The 16329-nt window shown below is 35.3% G+C and overlaps 1 protein-coding gene across 1 annotated transcript in view; it reads left to right on the top strand.

Moving 5' to 3' along the window:
• Positions 1 to 14521: 14521 nt before the first annotated feature.
• The window catches only part of LOC113239240 (tudor domain-containing protein 1-like), a 6809-nt gene continuing 5001 nt past the window's right edge, over positions 14522 to 16329 (top strand). The window contains exons 1-2 of the mRNA XM_026476160.1: positions 14522 to 14574; positions 15997 to 16086. Coding sequence (XP_026331945.1) covers positions 16061 to 16086 — 26 coding nt within the window. The 5' untranslated portion in view covers positions 14522 to 14574; positions 15997 to 16060. The remainder of the gene's footprint in view (positions 14575 to 15996; positions 16087 to 16329) is intronic.

Below are 16329 nucleotides of genomic sequence, written 5' to 3'. Positions count from 1 at the left end.
TTTATTAATTTCAATTATCGAATAGTTTTTATAAGAACAATTGACTAATTTAATAGGCACTTTTTTCAATGAATTGCTATTGAATATCGTCAGAAAAATCTTGTTGAAATTATCCCGTGTACAGCACGACATAACTGTTACGTACCCCAGGAATCGACTCAGTTAAGCGGCAGGCCTTGTAGCTATGTTTTGCTCTGGTTAAGTGCTAAACAACCGACCTAAAACATGCGGCGGTGTCGTGTACATTGGAATAATATTCAGTTTTTAAAGTGTTATCGTTTGGAAGAAATTACCAGAACAATTATTTTCCTACTTTAGTCTTTCAGTCTTTTGCAACACGCCTCGAGTCTCACTCGTAAACATTTTAACTCTAAACGTTCTTACAGTGTACACGTATCGTATAGTTTATAATAAGAATTTGCTACTATTGTTATTTTTATAAGATTATGTTTTAGCTGGCCTAAAACCGTTTATTTTTTATTCATATTTTACTTTGTTAGTTTTTTTTTTAATTTGGTACACGTATGATTATTTTTATTATTAGTATCGTGGCGTACAATTGGATTTATTACAGAGGAAATTTCTGATAACTTTTATATTTTATTAAGTGTAGAGTCTATTTGTCCAAATTTATATAATTTATTGTATCCACAGTACCATTGGTACGGTCCTGACTAATTTGTACAAATAGACTACAATTTGGTATTTTAGAAATACTGAGATCAATACGGTCTTGGATTTTTTGGCCATAGAACCGTATTTATTTATAAGTCTGTGACGAGTTTAATGATCTCCTAGGTTTTTGCTTCGCGCTAAGCTTTTATAACATTTGTAATACTAATAATAACGTCACGTATAGTGCGCCGGTTCTTTGCCCTGAGGCGCAGAACCCGGCCAACTGTGGCATTGTGGAATGCCGCTTTTCCCATTTGAAAATTTTGCTTTTAGATGCGATAATATAAAATAGATTAAAATAATAATAAAAACATTTACTTGTAAGCACATTTACGCAATGTCGAATAAAACAGAATCTAGTGCTTGTGGAAGTCTCCCGCTATACATGATGCTTTTCAAGCTCCGCCTTAATTCATAATCATTGACTTCCAATTATATGGACGTCGGGTCCGCGCTAAAAAGTGTCCGAACTTATAGGGCGTTAAAATCGTATACAGAGCGTCATTCACGCTTTAGTCTTCGTTTGTTCGACTGACAGCGAAGCAAGCAAAATTAGACGGTACTGCGATGACATTACAATTTAAATTCAACGTTTTAGCTTTTTCATATTCCTTTTCATGTCACTACGTTTAAATAGGTTGACTTACGACCTTTTTTCGTGGTTTTTGTATTAGACCGTCGTCCATTTATTTGTAAGTCAATGTTCATAATAGACATTCATAACAGTCTTAATATTTGATTATAGTTTAAAGGTTTAGTTAATTGGTTAAAAGTAAACAAACTTCAGCTGTTACTTGGTTAACCAGTCAAATACAAATTTTAGTATTGAGTGTCGTACGTCGTATTACTGCGGTACTCTTATGATTTGGTCGCATTTTATGAGCTGGCATCTTTTTAAAGGCTGGATTTCAAGTTATTTGTCGTAGGAAAGCTGTGATATGTGTTATTAAACATCTTTGTTTAAATTTTATATATATTTGGTACTATTTGAAATAGGTAGTTCGAAATGTTGTCTATTAGGCTCATTTTATACCTATTGCGGCGGAACTATTTGGAAGCGAATTTTTGTTACATAGCATAGGTAATGAACTTTATGGTCAATTGTGTAACGTCCAAACTAGATACAAGCCAAAATCTTCCGTGGAATTCTCGCACATTCCGCGGAAGATTCTCGTATCTACAAAAATTCGCTTCCCCTTTTTACTTGAAAATATTATCATATAATTAGAACTATTTTTAAAATGTTTATTATAATTTTACAATAAGTAACCAAGTAAAGCCTCATAAAATACTTCATTACAGTTTGTTTACATTTAGTTAACTACTTAAACCTTTGTAGTAGAGTTGACTGACTGATAATGAGACAAAAATTCTATTTTACTAAAGCATTTATCGCTGGCAAACTTGCCATTCATACTTCGACTTCAAAAAACTTGCACCTGGTGCAATATTTTCGAAATTTACTTAGAACTGTAAGCTATAAGTTTTAATTGGTAAAATATTATTATATTCTAGAAGGCAATACTTTGAACGCTAGGTTAAGTCAAAAAAAGGTTAAATAAGATTGAGCTACCATCTGTAATCATACAAGTGATATTAAGTCACTGTACGCGAAAGAAACGTAGGGCGTTTCACTTGGACCGACGACGCGACACGCACAAAGTCATTTCGCTCTTATTATAATGGACGTAAAGTTTTTTCAGAGCGCTTCAATGCGATCTCGTCTCGATAAGTTTTCGAACTTCGGTACAACTTTGAGCGGTTTCACACGGCGACTTCTAGAAGCGTGTCTGCAGCGATTCAATAGCGACGCAATGGATATACACCGTCCAACAATTTATTTAACTTTTCACATATACATACCTCCGAAGTTCTGTAATTATTGACATACAAACATAGACAAAACAATCCAATACTTCCTTTCTTTCAATTCTTTTTTTTTAGTTTTAGTGAAGCGACGTTCACTTTAGCTCCGATATTTATCGAGTCAACAGATTATGTTGCTAAGATAAGTTGATAAATTTTGTTACCTGTCTAATAAATTATAATGAAATGAAATAATTATAATAAACTTTTATTGTTTATTATAATGAATCGTTGGATTCTTCTCCATGTGAACGGGAATCATCACTTGAATCCTCATTAATTCTTGAGTTCACAAATTGTGAAACGCAACATCACGAACCCAATCAGGCAATATCTTTTTTTTGAACCGATTAAATAAACCCGATTGTTATAAAAATCGAATCGGAAACGCATTAGGACATCGCTAATTGATTAGAATTCGAGCTGTCAAAAGTTAAATAATGGTTGGACGGAGTACAGTCGTCTTATCTTTACACACACGCGCGACTTAAGAAACGATACATCCGCATTCAAACGCGACGCACGTTTTTAATTATTTTTATTCTTTCTCTTTTAGTTTCACTTTGTATCGCGGTTAAATGTCACCGTGTGTAACCGCTCTTAAAATGAGCAGAAGGCGTATATTTTGGCAAGGCGTTCACACCAAGCGACAATCGGTTAAAAGAAAGAACGCGAACCCACCGTAGTTAGCGTCCATTAGCTGCAATGTCTCGTCTCAAGTGTCAGATATCGCTTATGTGAAGCTCTCATACGAAGTCACTATAAGTCTTTTTACTAGATAATTTTTAGATCGTTTATACTTCATAGAATATCCGATTTCATGTTGGTAATGGGGGACGTTTTTTCAAAGCTCAATTGCTAATGGATGGTAATAAGCAATAACGCCTCAACCAACATAGTTATAGTTTTGCGATAATGGCACCTAAGAATTTTTCGTTGTTTTTGATAGTTCTAAAATTTATTTAAAAAATGAAATCATTTGCTGTGGTTTTTGTTATTGGGGAACTATAGTAATAAATACCACGCCCGTTTACCAGAACAACGTGTTATTTATATGTGAATGTACTACGAGTACTACTAATGAACAACGAGTTATCTACGTATTATTATACGTAGATAACTCGTTGTTCTGGCAAGTGTGCGAATTTATCATTTATTTATTTATTAAGCTTTATTTATCACAACAGATAATGGTCTTTGAGGAAAACTAAATTCACGAACGCGGTAAAGTAAACGTAATATAATATTAATAATGTAATATTAACATAAACGCACCCCTCATGGAAGAATGGCATAAGTGGAGTTACGTTAAAAACATTTATTGCTCCATTAGATATAGAAAAAGTATAACATACATCCTCTCCAATTCATGTAACTCTATCGACTAATATTGTAGATAGAGTTACGAGAATTGGAGAGGATGTGGGTTATATTTTTCTGTATCTAATGGAGCAATAAACATGTTTGACTTAACTCCACTTATGCCATTCTTCCACGAGGAGTGAGATATTGTAGTAAATACGTATATACATACATACACATACATTTATTAATAAATGATACATACAATAACAGGTAATGATTGTTGATTATTTTTATAATTTTTAATTTAGAAGATGCTCATTAACATTCTTTTTGAAAGAAGATTTACTAGGAGACCTTCTGATGGAGTCCGGGAAAGCAATGGAGAGTGAAGGATTCAGACATGAAACCAGAATGAAAAAGAGGTACAGAGAGTGAAAGTGAGTTCGTGGATCGGAGTGGCAGGTCGTGAGAGTCACAGAGATACTGTAATCTATATTTCAAGTATTCTGAATAGTGAGGATGGAAAAGAAAACAATTCCGGAGATCACAACAGCAAAAGATTTCATTTTACATAATTTTTAGAACAAACTATAAAAAAATAACGAAAAAATTATTGCAATTTACCATTAGTAATCAGAAGCAATATCAATGCGATCAGAACGATCAATTATCTATGCGCACGTATTGTTATGATGCTGTCCGATCAAAACAATCGTCTCCTTTCGCAGCATTCTTAATGCCAAAGCCAAAAGAAACATGTTATGTTACCTATGCTATATGTGAGATTAGACATTAACGATGGCCGATTGTCTTGATTGACCTGATTACAGAGTACTTCCTAGAGCGGTTACAGCAGCGACGCAGTCGCTAAGCGTCTACACGCGCGATTTTAAGCAGCGATGCAAACGCGATACTCGTTTTTGATCAACTAATTTATTTTTTCATCATGAATCCATTCTACGTCCCACTGAGCACGGGTCTCCTATCAGACGAGGTTTTAGACCATAGTCCGCCACGCCGGCCCAATGCGGGTTGGACACCTTCGACGAAAAAAGCTCATGATAAATTTCCGAATAAACTCGGAAGTGCAAGGCTGGATTCGAACCCACGACCCTCTACTTGAGAGGCAGTAGGTCGAACCATTAGGCTACCACCGCTTCTTTATTAATTTTCAAAATATGTATAAACCTATACAGATTTTTCCTACACAATAATTTAATATAAGCGACTGCATCGATGCAATCACCTATAAATCGCAAGTGTAGCGATGCCGTTTGCGTGGCTGCTAAACGTCGCCTATTGTGACCGCTCTTACCGATCGACCGATCTCATTAATTTTCATTTGATCGTCAATTTGTTTATGTAAAAGCTTAACTAGCGTAATAGTATACGTTAAATGACTACCCTACATAGATAAAAGCCAATTAATTCTCGCTACGAGAAAAAAGACTATGTAATAAGTTTTTAAGTTATTACTTAATACTATGTGTCGCCTCTCTACGCTAACTGCCGTTTCCGAGTGTTTGTATTTATGTCGTAACCGTGAGACGTTGCGTCTTTACTCGGCATTCAAAATATTGGGTTCGCCAAAAATCTGCGGTTTTCAAAGTCAAAGTATTTATTGTTTCCAAGTGTTACACAGATCTTAAAATTAAAATAGTTTTTTTAATAATATCAAGTGACGGGACGAACAAGTCGTGCTCCTGATGATAAGCTACACGCCTGTCTATAACAGTTGCAGTGCCACTTGGAGCTTTACATCCCCAAAGATCTGAGAGTCACTGCCACTGCGGAACACTGTAATGCTGACATTATTGCTTGGCGGCAGAAATAGGTAAGGTGGCAGTACTGCCCTGGACGAACCCTTTCACAAGGAGCTCTACTGCTACTACCATCATGGCCCTGTTAGAGCGCCGCAATTAAAAGTATAATAAATTAAAATTAAATAAAAAAGATCTTAACATTTTTTAAGAGAAAATATTTAAAACTAGTATTAAAGGAATAATTGTAGGTAGTATATTAATTATTCATAAAATAAACTTGTAGGGTGTAATAACATTTTTTTGAATCAAATGTTCTGTACGGTATTTGGTTAGTAAATTATTCTGTGATTGGGATAAAATTTCTTTGGAAAGATTTTATTGAAGATTTTAATGGCCATTACAAACCTGTCCTGTGCTGTTTTTAATTTCGAGTTAGGTAGTGCCGGTCTATTATAATAGTTTTTGCCATTAGATAACTTAAATAAAAAACTTTCTTTTAAAATGGTATTTTGTCTATGGTCATTTCAATTATAATATTTTAGCGCGCAGTATAAGAACAAGCGGAAAAGTTAAGTTTATAATCTCAGTACAGAGTACTAAAAAAACATATACGTGGAAGTACATATAATTACTAAATTTTATTGAAATTGGTTACCGGAAAGTGCGCAAACCCGGATTCATCCCCTAGTTCGCCGCTATACGGGACTTGACACAGGAGATGATAAAAATCGGTTCTCACTACTCAAAGTATATTGAGAGAGAAATACGCCTTGAATTGGAGAATAGCAAAATCAACCATTAAAACAATTGCTCTTAATAATAAAATTTAGGCGCTATTTATAAAAATGAATCTTTATGCGTGAACGGCCACCCTAGAGGTGGATGATTTCGTTCAGAATTAATTGGGATCATTATGGAGGTAACCTCTTTCCAACAAAAAAAGAATCCTGAAAATCGGTTCACAAATACCGGTGTTATCGCGTAACATACATACAAAAAAGACATACAGTCGAATTGAGAACCTCCTCCTTTTTTTGAAGTCGGTTAAAAATTTACGAAAACACCCAGAACAGTGAAACGTAAATTTAATCAGAATAAAGCCAAACCACACCCACTTGTCAAAGCCATCTAAAACTATTGTAGCTAGATTGAAATGTGTTACCTTATCTACCGTATTCGCCAGATATAGCCCGTTGAGTTTTTCACTTGTTATGTCTAAGTTATTAAATACAAAGATCGAACACAAAGAAAAAATCCTTCGGTCCGGCAGGACTCAAACCTGCGACCACGGGATTCCGTTCCCATGGCTTTATCAACTAAGCTACAGGTCAAGTTACTAAGTCGACGAATTTCTCCTTTGTGTGTTATTAAATCTTTATATTGAGTTTTCTTTATAAAATTCTTTAAATATGACTTTGATAAAGAAGAGACCATCAAATGATTGTTTTTTAGTTTTACTTTGATACCGCACGGACTTTTTGGATAACACATTAAATAATCTACACATATTGCCTTTTTGCATATACGATTGTAATTTATTGATAGAACGATATTGACCCGGACTACAGATCAATATGCCAAGTGCTATGCCGAAACCAGGTAGCTATGAAAATGTTTCTTAATTCAAGGTCACGACAGTTTGTCAAGAGAGGGACAATAAGTATATTCGTTTTTTTGTAAGTAGAGTAATTTAAGTGAATATGTTCTGAATTCAATAAGATCAAAGTTTCGTTATTAATTGCGTTTGCAATACATTCCTAATTTATATTTATACCTACACCTCTGTTGGGTTTTAATTTTAAACTTTGTTATTTTTCGTTTTCTGGGTATTTTTTAGACTTTGTATTAACCGAGGACAAGAAGAAGTTTTGATGAATCTTTACTATTTGTATGTATTTTGCGGATTAACCAGTCTATCCTATACTAATGTTCTATAGTTTTAAAAGATAGCCCGTAATTTTTCCCAAGAAAAAATTAAGTGTGTTGACTTTTTTATTCAGACCAAAAGAACACTTGTCTAGTTCGAGTTAATACGCGTATTAGTGAGAAATGCCGCTTATTTGATGCAACATTGAAGTAACTGCAATTTTGGCAAACTTGAATTAAGTATGTTAACATATCTGTAACATAACACGACAAGTGTGTACGTTCGTAAAAGAAAAATCAGCAGTAATTTTAAATTCGTACAGTCAAGAGCACTTCAAGCTTGACACTTTGTACTTTGGACCGTTCTTATCGTAAGCGGCATAAAGTTGGTTTTAAGTCTTAAGTGTCAAGCTTGACGTGCTCTTGATCCTGTTCGTATATTGTAAAATACACAAAGTTTTTTTTACATGTCATAGATTTGGTATAAAATTAAAAATCAATTCATATGTTCCTGTAACATTACAAGAATTGCAATTTGCGTCAAGTGTAGCACCAAATGAGCGAAGGGTCTTCTCTAACTCCTGGATGGTACCGCTTACGTCCTATATGCCTTAAGACATTTTGTTAAGTCGTCTCTTTAGATAAGTGGCATGTGGAAACACAAAATGTAACGAGCAAGTAATGTAAAATACATTAATTTTATTAAAGTTGCATACTGCATACAAAATATGATTTATTACCTTAGAAGTTTCTAATTAAGAGCGGTTACACACGGAGACTTTTAGCAATGCAGCAATTCAGTCGCGATGCAGTAGCTAAACGTCTACAAAAACGCGCGAGTTAAGCAGCGACACAATCGCAAACATGTGGTGCAAACACTATTCACGTTTTTATAGGTTCAACACAAGCGCCGCATCGATGCAATAGCGCGCTTGCATCGATGCAAACGTCTACAAAAACGCGCGATTTCAGCAGCGATACAATCGCGGAGCAAACGCTATTCACGTTTTAAATGATTCAATATAGGCGACTGCATCGATGCAATTGCGCGTTTGCACTGATGCAAACGTTTACAACAATGCGCGACTTAAACAGCGATACAATCGCGATGCCTTCACTATTTACATTTTTAATGATCCAACAGAAGCGACTGCGTCGATGCAATCGCGCGTTTGCATCGATGCTACCGCCTATAAATCGCAAGTGTCGCGATGCAAACGCACGTTTCGCGTTTGTATCGCTGCTAAAACTCGTCGTGTGTAACCGCTTCTAGTATATCCATAATATGTATTTGGTGATAATGGTACCATCTCTTCATAAAGGCCACGGGCCAAGGTTGCGGTACATCAAATGCAGGAAGCAATCTCTCCTGCCGGTACACTGCAGACCGCAACCTTACTGTACGTGTACTATTTTTCTTGAACTCGGTTGTTTGTGACCGATGCACACATTGAAATGTTTTAATTATTTATCTGCTCAAAATATATAATTTACTTAATCATTTTACGCGTATATATATACACATACTGTGAGTTCCTTAGTTAGTATACAATTTTATTGGTTCACTGCTAGCTTTTAAGTACAATTAATTAAGTAACTTAACCTTGACTTGCATTGTGTGTAATTTGTACAGTACACTTAGTTAAATGTCTTAAGACTTTGTAAAGGCACATTGATCTTTCTACAGGATACCGACTATCATTCCACTTACTGTTACTGCGTAAATGTTCACAAAAAAAATTAAAACCAAAATGATAATGTTAAACTAAAATAAATCTAACTGTGGCATACTCAAAGCCCTGTTTACATTTCCCTACCCTTTTGGGTGGCGTTCAGCAATCATGACTTTATAGGTTGCATAATGTCAAGCGTTTTTTTCATATTTCATATGTTATTGTCGTCGGTATCCTGTTATTTACACAGTAATAGGTACTTTTACATGTAACGACCGGGGTCGTAAGCTAGTCTTTTATTTACTGGCATTTTACGTTATAAGTTTAGGCATACAATTAAAGGGTTTTCCATAGCGAGCTGGTTGATTTTGACAGTTCATAGCGGCCATGTTGTTGAGGTTACCTGCGTCAAATCTGCTGTTTATTTTTCAGTCGCTAAAGACGAATCATCATGGCAAGTTACAGCGTCGATCAACACGTGCAAATGATACAAAATTATTATCAAAATGGGTGCTCTATGAACTGTCAAAATCTACCCGTTCTTGATGGAAAACCCTTTACAATAAATTGATAATTCTGCCTTATTATGATATGATGCCACTTGCCTTGCTAACTGTCTCCATCGACACATGCAGAACTGGTTTGTATCGTGCAATATTATGTGATTAGTTTATCAATAACATCCATTTTCGCTATTTATAGAAGGATAACTGGTCTCAGAAAAACAATAGTTGCTATTATAATGCCATCTTTATTCCTTGGATCATGCAACGAAGTTATCCGTTTTGTCTCCGTTTATGTAATTTACGCGGCCCCGGTTCTATAAAAGATAACGTAGATTACCTCTAATCATAAGACTAGTCGAGAAAAATGTATTAAAAATTACTTGAGGATATTTGGATTTATGATTAAATAAAAGTGAACGCCAAAGGAGTTTTATTTTGTATCTTAACTTAGATATCTACCATCTATTGACGAACCAGCCATATTAGAAAAGTTAAACTTTATAGTTTCGTATAGGGATCTCCAATCTTAGAGTCAACGAGTATACATAGAACGCACTATAAGTTTCCTGAACTAGCCATTTACATAAACAATATTTAAAAAGTAATTACATTTGAAAATGGAACTCTGGCACAGCCAAACTAAAGAAACCAATAATCTCAGTACAGAGTACTAAAAAAACCGACCTCAAAAATAAGTGGAATTATGTGTATTTGCTAAGTTTTATTGAAATATCCCCTAGTTCGCCACTATACAGGACTTGACACTGGAGATAATAAAAAATAGGTCTCGCTACGACACTACTCAAAGTATATTGAGGGAAAAACGCCTTGAATTGGAGAAATAGCAAAATCAACCATTAAAGTAATTGCGCATAAATTAAAGTTAGGCGCTATTTACAAAAATGAATTTTCATGAGTGAGCAGCCACCGTTCGAGGTGGATGATTTTCTTCAAAATGAAATGGGACCACTATGGAAGTACCCCCTTTCCAACAAAAAAAGAATCATGAAAATCCGTTCACAAATACCGAAGTTATCGCGTAACATACATACAAAAAAAAGAAAATACAGTCGAATTGAGAACCTCTTCCTTTTTTGAAGTCGGTTAAAAACTAAGTCTAAGATTACAGATGAAACAATCTGACTGTCACTTGTTTTTACAGCGTGGCGTCATTTTAGAAATTGGTTGTCTACGTCACCATGGATTTAACTCGAGAAAATTTTTTGTAGTATGATTTTCTACAACTTTAAGGGTCGTATTCCAGAACTCTACTCAATGCTCAAGTCATAATTTGAGCGACTTGAGTATGATTTCAAGCACTGGAAATACAAACCTAATGGCAAGGACTTGAGTATGATTTCTAGTGCTCTGAATCATACTCAAATCCTGACCTGAGGATTGAGTAGAGTTCTAGAATACGACCCTAAGTGTAATTCAACAGCTCAGCGGAGCTTCACTCGGCTTCTCACTGCTTTTGGCGATGAAGCACCATGCAAGACGAGTATTTATAACTGGTTTGCAGAATTCAAACGCGGTCGTGTGAATCTCAGTGACGAATTTCGTGATGATCGCCCGTCCACTGCTGTGAACAACAAAAACATCGATGCTGTGCGCCGTGTGATCAAAACAGATAAGCAGGTGACATACCATGAGATTCGGACATCTTTAGGCATAGGTATGAGACAAATACAACCAATAGTACACAAACATTTGGGTGTGAAAAAGCTGTGCTCTCGGTGGTTCCCACACAATTTGACTGAGGCTCAAAAAACGGATCGCGTTACTTGGTGCAATGTCATGCTTACCAGATTCAAGGAAGAGACGGCAAATTCGGTGGATTTATAGTTACGATCCCAAACCAAAGCAGCAATCGAGCGTATGGGTCTTTTGAGATGAGCCGAAACCAAACAAAGTGGCGCGCGTGCAAAGTGCCTCTAAGCGGATGATTGCTTCTTGTTTTAATAAAATTGGACACGTGACTACTGTTGCTTTTGGAGAATCGTTGTACCGTGAATAATGATTGGTACACGACCATTTGTTTGCCGGAAGTTATTGACAAATGCAGCACCACGATAATGCCAGTTCTCACACGGCCAGGCAAACAAATGAATTTTGAAGGTGAACAACTTTGACCTTATGATCCATCCCGCCTATAGTTCCGACCTGACACGTTGTGATTTTTATTTATTTCCAAAAATGAAGAACCAGCTTCGCGGTCAACGATTTTCATCACCTGAAGAGGCTGTCGAAGAGTATGAAAAATATGTTTCAGAGATTGTCACGGAGGAGTGGCATAAATGTTTTCAAAATTGGTCCATTCGTATGGAAAAGTGCATTAACGCTAACGGAAGATATTTTTAGAAACAATAAATTCATTTCCGACCATATATGTACAGGTTGTATTTTTCTCTTATTCATTCCGGAAACTTATAGTGCGCCACACGCTTAGAGGATGGAAAAAAATAAAGGAATAGTCTAGAGTCGTATTTCATAATTCTACTCAATGCTCAAGTCAGGATTTGAGGAGACTTGGGTATGATTTCAAGCATTGGAAATACGACCCTAACGGCATGGATTTGAGAATGATTTTCAGTGCTTTCAATCATATTCAAGTCCTGACTTGAGCATTGAATAGAATTCTGGAATACGACCTTAAGGCCCCACTTCTTTTTTTTCCATCCTCTAATAGCCCCACGTATAACCATGAATAGACACGAAATGTCATTTAATTTGTTTGAAAACTATTCTGCCATTCTGGTTATGTACTCGATGCCTCCAATGAACTCTATGCCTACTTAATTTGTTCTGTTTTTATTTTGTTTTTTGTTTCTTATTTTTCCACATAATTCGTTTTTTTGCTTTTATTTTCGAATTTCGGTTTTTATTTCTTTTTTCTTTTTTTTTATAAACAAATATGGCTGTCTAAAAAACAACAAAAAATTACCAAAAAAGTTGGCGTAGTTGGAGTGACTAATTCTAAAATTTCGCACCTAGAACCGACTAGTTCACGACTTTTTATGCGTGCAGTCAGATCGCTGTGGTTCTCGAGATTCAAAAATGGTTCCCCCCGACGGTATAAGCTTATTCCAGGGTGGACAGTAAAATACCTTAATAACTTCAAAACCGTGTACTGACTAAATCCAGTTTTGTACGGCTTGAACCGACTAAATCACGACTTTTTTTAGTGTAATCAAATCTAAGGTAGATGTTGCGGTTCTCAAGGTTCAGAAATGGTGTCGCTGGAATAAGCTTATTCCAGAGTGGACAGTAAGAACACACTTATAACTTTTGAACGGCGCGGACCAACTAAATGTAATTTTTTACGGCTAAAACCGAATTAACAATTTTCTTCTGGCTAGTCAAATTTCAAAAACTCGACCATGGTCACGCTCTGAAATAAGGCATGCAAAAACTCGACCTTGGTCTCACCGGAATAAGTTTAAGTTATATTATCTATCCAGAATTTGCTTTTTCTTTTTTAATTTGTAACTACGACTCTACGACCAATCAATATCATCGTATCAATCTATCATCTTTTGTAGTGTTTTAAATTAGAAATGTTTGACATTGGTTCTGATAGTAATCGAGGCTTAAGGTACTTGCATAGTTTTTTTCTTCCGTGGGCATAGTAGAATAAGGTTCAACTCACACTGGCGCAGAATCGAAGCGTCGCGACGCGTCATGTATCTCGTTTATAGCATATTTATCTCTTTTTTCCCATTATTAATATGGAGTCAAGAGTCGACGATTGATTGGGAGACGAGCGGCATCGACGCGCGTTACTTGAGCGCAGTGAAGCGTCAGATGCCGACCACACTGTGATCCGCCCGCACTAAGGCGAACGCCATTGCGTGTCGACGCGTGTCGCCATGCGTTGTGATTGAAAAACGGGACGCGACTCGACGCTTCGACTCTGCGCCAGTGTGAGTTGAGCCTAAAGCAAGTAGGGCAACTCCACAGAACAATAAATACACTCCGTATAAAATTACAGCGCGGCTTGTAATGTGCACAAACGTCGCGTACGGACGCATACGCGTACAAAGGCGCGTTGAAACGACTGTTGTGCACTCCTTGTGAGTACAGTGTTCTGTGGTTGTGCAACTCTAGAGCACTCTTAGCATGGGCAAGCAAATGAAATAGCCAAATGGTTTCCACAGCAGTTAATGCATTTAACATTAGCGTGTTCTACTATGCAGACTTTATAGCTGTGACTGTCTGAACATATTGAAAATTTTTTTGAGTTTTTGTAAAACTTGACAATGTGGCCAAACCGCGAAACATCGTCCCCTTTTCGTGTTTTTATTTTGGATTTCGGCATATTTGCCAATCACAGATCTAAAAAATGCGAGGAAGCAATTATTTAAAGTATTCTTTTATATTTTTCAAACAAAATACTTTTAAAAATGCGCCTCTTTCGAGTTTCCCGCCTTTTTTTCTTCGCAATTGTATTGGAATGACAGCTGTCAAATGCAAAATTGAGATTCCCGCTTGGAGTAATAAAAAAAATACTTGGAAAAGAAATAATAGTCTAAGAAGAAAATACAATTTATAGGATATCAAATCGTAACATAATATCAAAAACATTACGCGCTTTTACTTTGGGCAGTAATGTCACAACGAAAACGACCAATCAATGTTTGAAGAAAGGTAAGTCCAGCAGTACTCGATGGTTCAGCATTACGTTTTTTTCTCAATTTACTGTTTTTTTTGGTGCAATATCTTCCGATTTTTTTTAGACTTAACCTGACAACACTGGTGAGTATTTACCTATTCTTTGGGTAGTGGTAGATGGATGGACTTGGATGGAGTGTGTGTGTGTGTCATGTGCATGTGAGTATAGTGTTCTGTGGTCATGTGATACAAAAGTACTTTGTGGTGTGTATGGTATATAACCTTGTGCCGGTGTTTCTTTGTTTTCTTGTAAGTACACAATTACAACTTCAAATTTATGATTCTCTTCTCGAGAGCTAACTTACCTACGTATTTAGGTTATCTGCAAAACAAGCAGTGATGAATCTACTTTTGAGGCCCATTAAAAAGATGTGAACCCCCATTTTACAGTAATCGACTATAAAATTAAAACTAGCGGTTGGAGTTTTTATTATTAACACCTTTATTAAGACATTATAAAAAACCTAACGTCTCGAGTTATTTAAAAAAAGACTTCTCTATATATTTTTGCCTTCGGAAGAAAGAAAGGCACAAGACAAAATCTAAATGCGTAGATAAATGTGTTTAAATATTTTTTAGGTTTCTCTGATTTATAGAATGGTTAAAATATACAATTGATATTAAGTAGTTTCTGTGACAAATGTTTAATACAGAAACTTTTATTGTAATTTAACCACTAGTATTAAAAATAATTAAAAAACTATAAAAATATTATAACTGCTTAAAACTTTTAATACTTGACTCATGAATAAAATTAAAGGACATAGTTGGGCATTTGGTGTTATTATATTGTAATTTTTACATAATAATGGTACATTTCAGTACATTTTGAACATTATCTAAATTTGTGGTCCTTCCGATATGGACTACCTATTAAAAAGACATTTTTTGTGTCAAAAAGTTTGTACCCACAACTTGAGCCATGTCTATCTTGTTAAGTAAATAAGTCTATTTCTATACACAGTTCAATACAAGTTTACTACACGGAAATAAAGTAATTTTTGTTTTATACTAAATAAATAAAATAAACAAATATTAGACCGCTGTACATATGTTGCTCTGATCCTAAAGCACTTGTGTTATGGAAATCGGAAACAACAACAGTACCACAAATACCCAGACCCGAAACAATATACAAAAGTTAATTTCTACACTGACCCGGCCGGGGATTGAACATGGGACCTCAGAGCAAGCCCCTCGACCATGGAGGCCGTCATCAAAGTTTTTTCATAAAATGAAATATACACAGTATTGGAGTAAAAATCCAGCTTATTAAACATTTTGTCGATCTGTTTGTTAATGATGTCATGTTTACCCTTGTGCCTGAAGATTTGGATACTTAATATGCCTATTGCAGTCGTCCCAGTGTGAAGTAGTTTTAATGTAATAAAATGATTTGGTATAATTTAATAATAATTAAATAACAAGAATAATTAACTAATTATAAGAATACATAACCTTAATTAATAAAGTAATGTGAATATTTATTTTAATTTTATTTCTTAAATTTCATATTGGATGGAACATTTTATGACTATATTATTGTTATTATTATAACCTACTTATTATATGTTTATGTTTAGGTATGGAACATTTGTAAATGTGAACCAAATCTATCACATGATTGCAATAAATGACATAAAAGCTTATAAATTGTCTCTAATGTTTCAGAGTGGATACATAACGGTTTGGATACACACACCTTTCTCTGCACTGTGCTACCTCAATAAAGGAAATGAATAATCTGAAAACAACATACAGGTATAACCATTTTTTGTTGTAATGTCTGGGTACTTGTTACTATTAGGGTGGCTTAATTCAGGGCTTATGTAGGCCCTCATCACTGTGACCATCAGCTCGCACATCAAAACTAACATAGTATTAGGGATTAAAGTATGAAATTGCCGTTTTATTGCAATAGGTTCTTTGAATTTTCATAGAATCTTCATGGTTTGAGGTTTTCGAATGAAACTTTTTTCAAATGGTTTCTGTGATTTTTTTTTT

Source organism: Hyposmocoma kahamanoa, unplaced genomic scaffold (assembly GCF_003589595.1).
Source record: "Hyposmocoma kahamanoa isolate Upper Pololo Valley unplaced genomic scaffold, ASM358959v1 99702, whole genome shotgun sequence".
Lineage (NCBI taxonomy): Eukaryota > Metazoa > Arthropoda > Insecta > Lepidoptera > Cosmopterigidae > Hyposmocoma > Hyposmocoma kahamanoa.
Note: the sequence above shows the minus strand (reverse complement) of the source record. Positions and strands in the feature narration are given on the sequence as shown.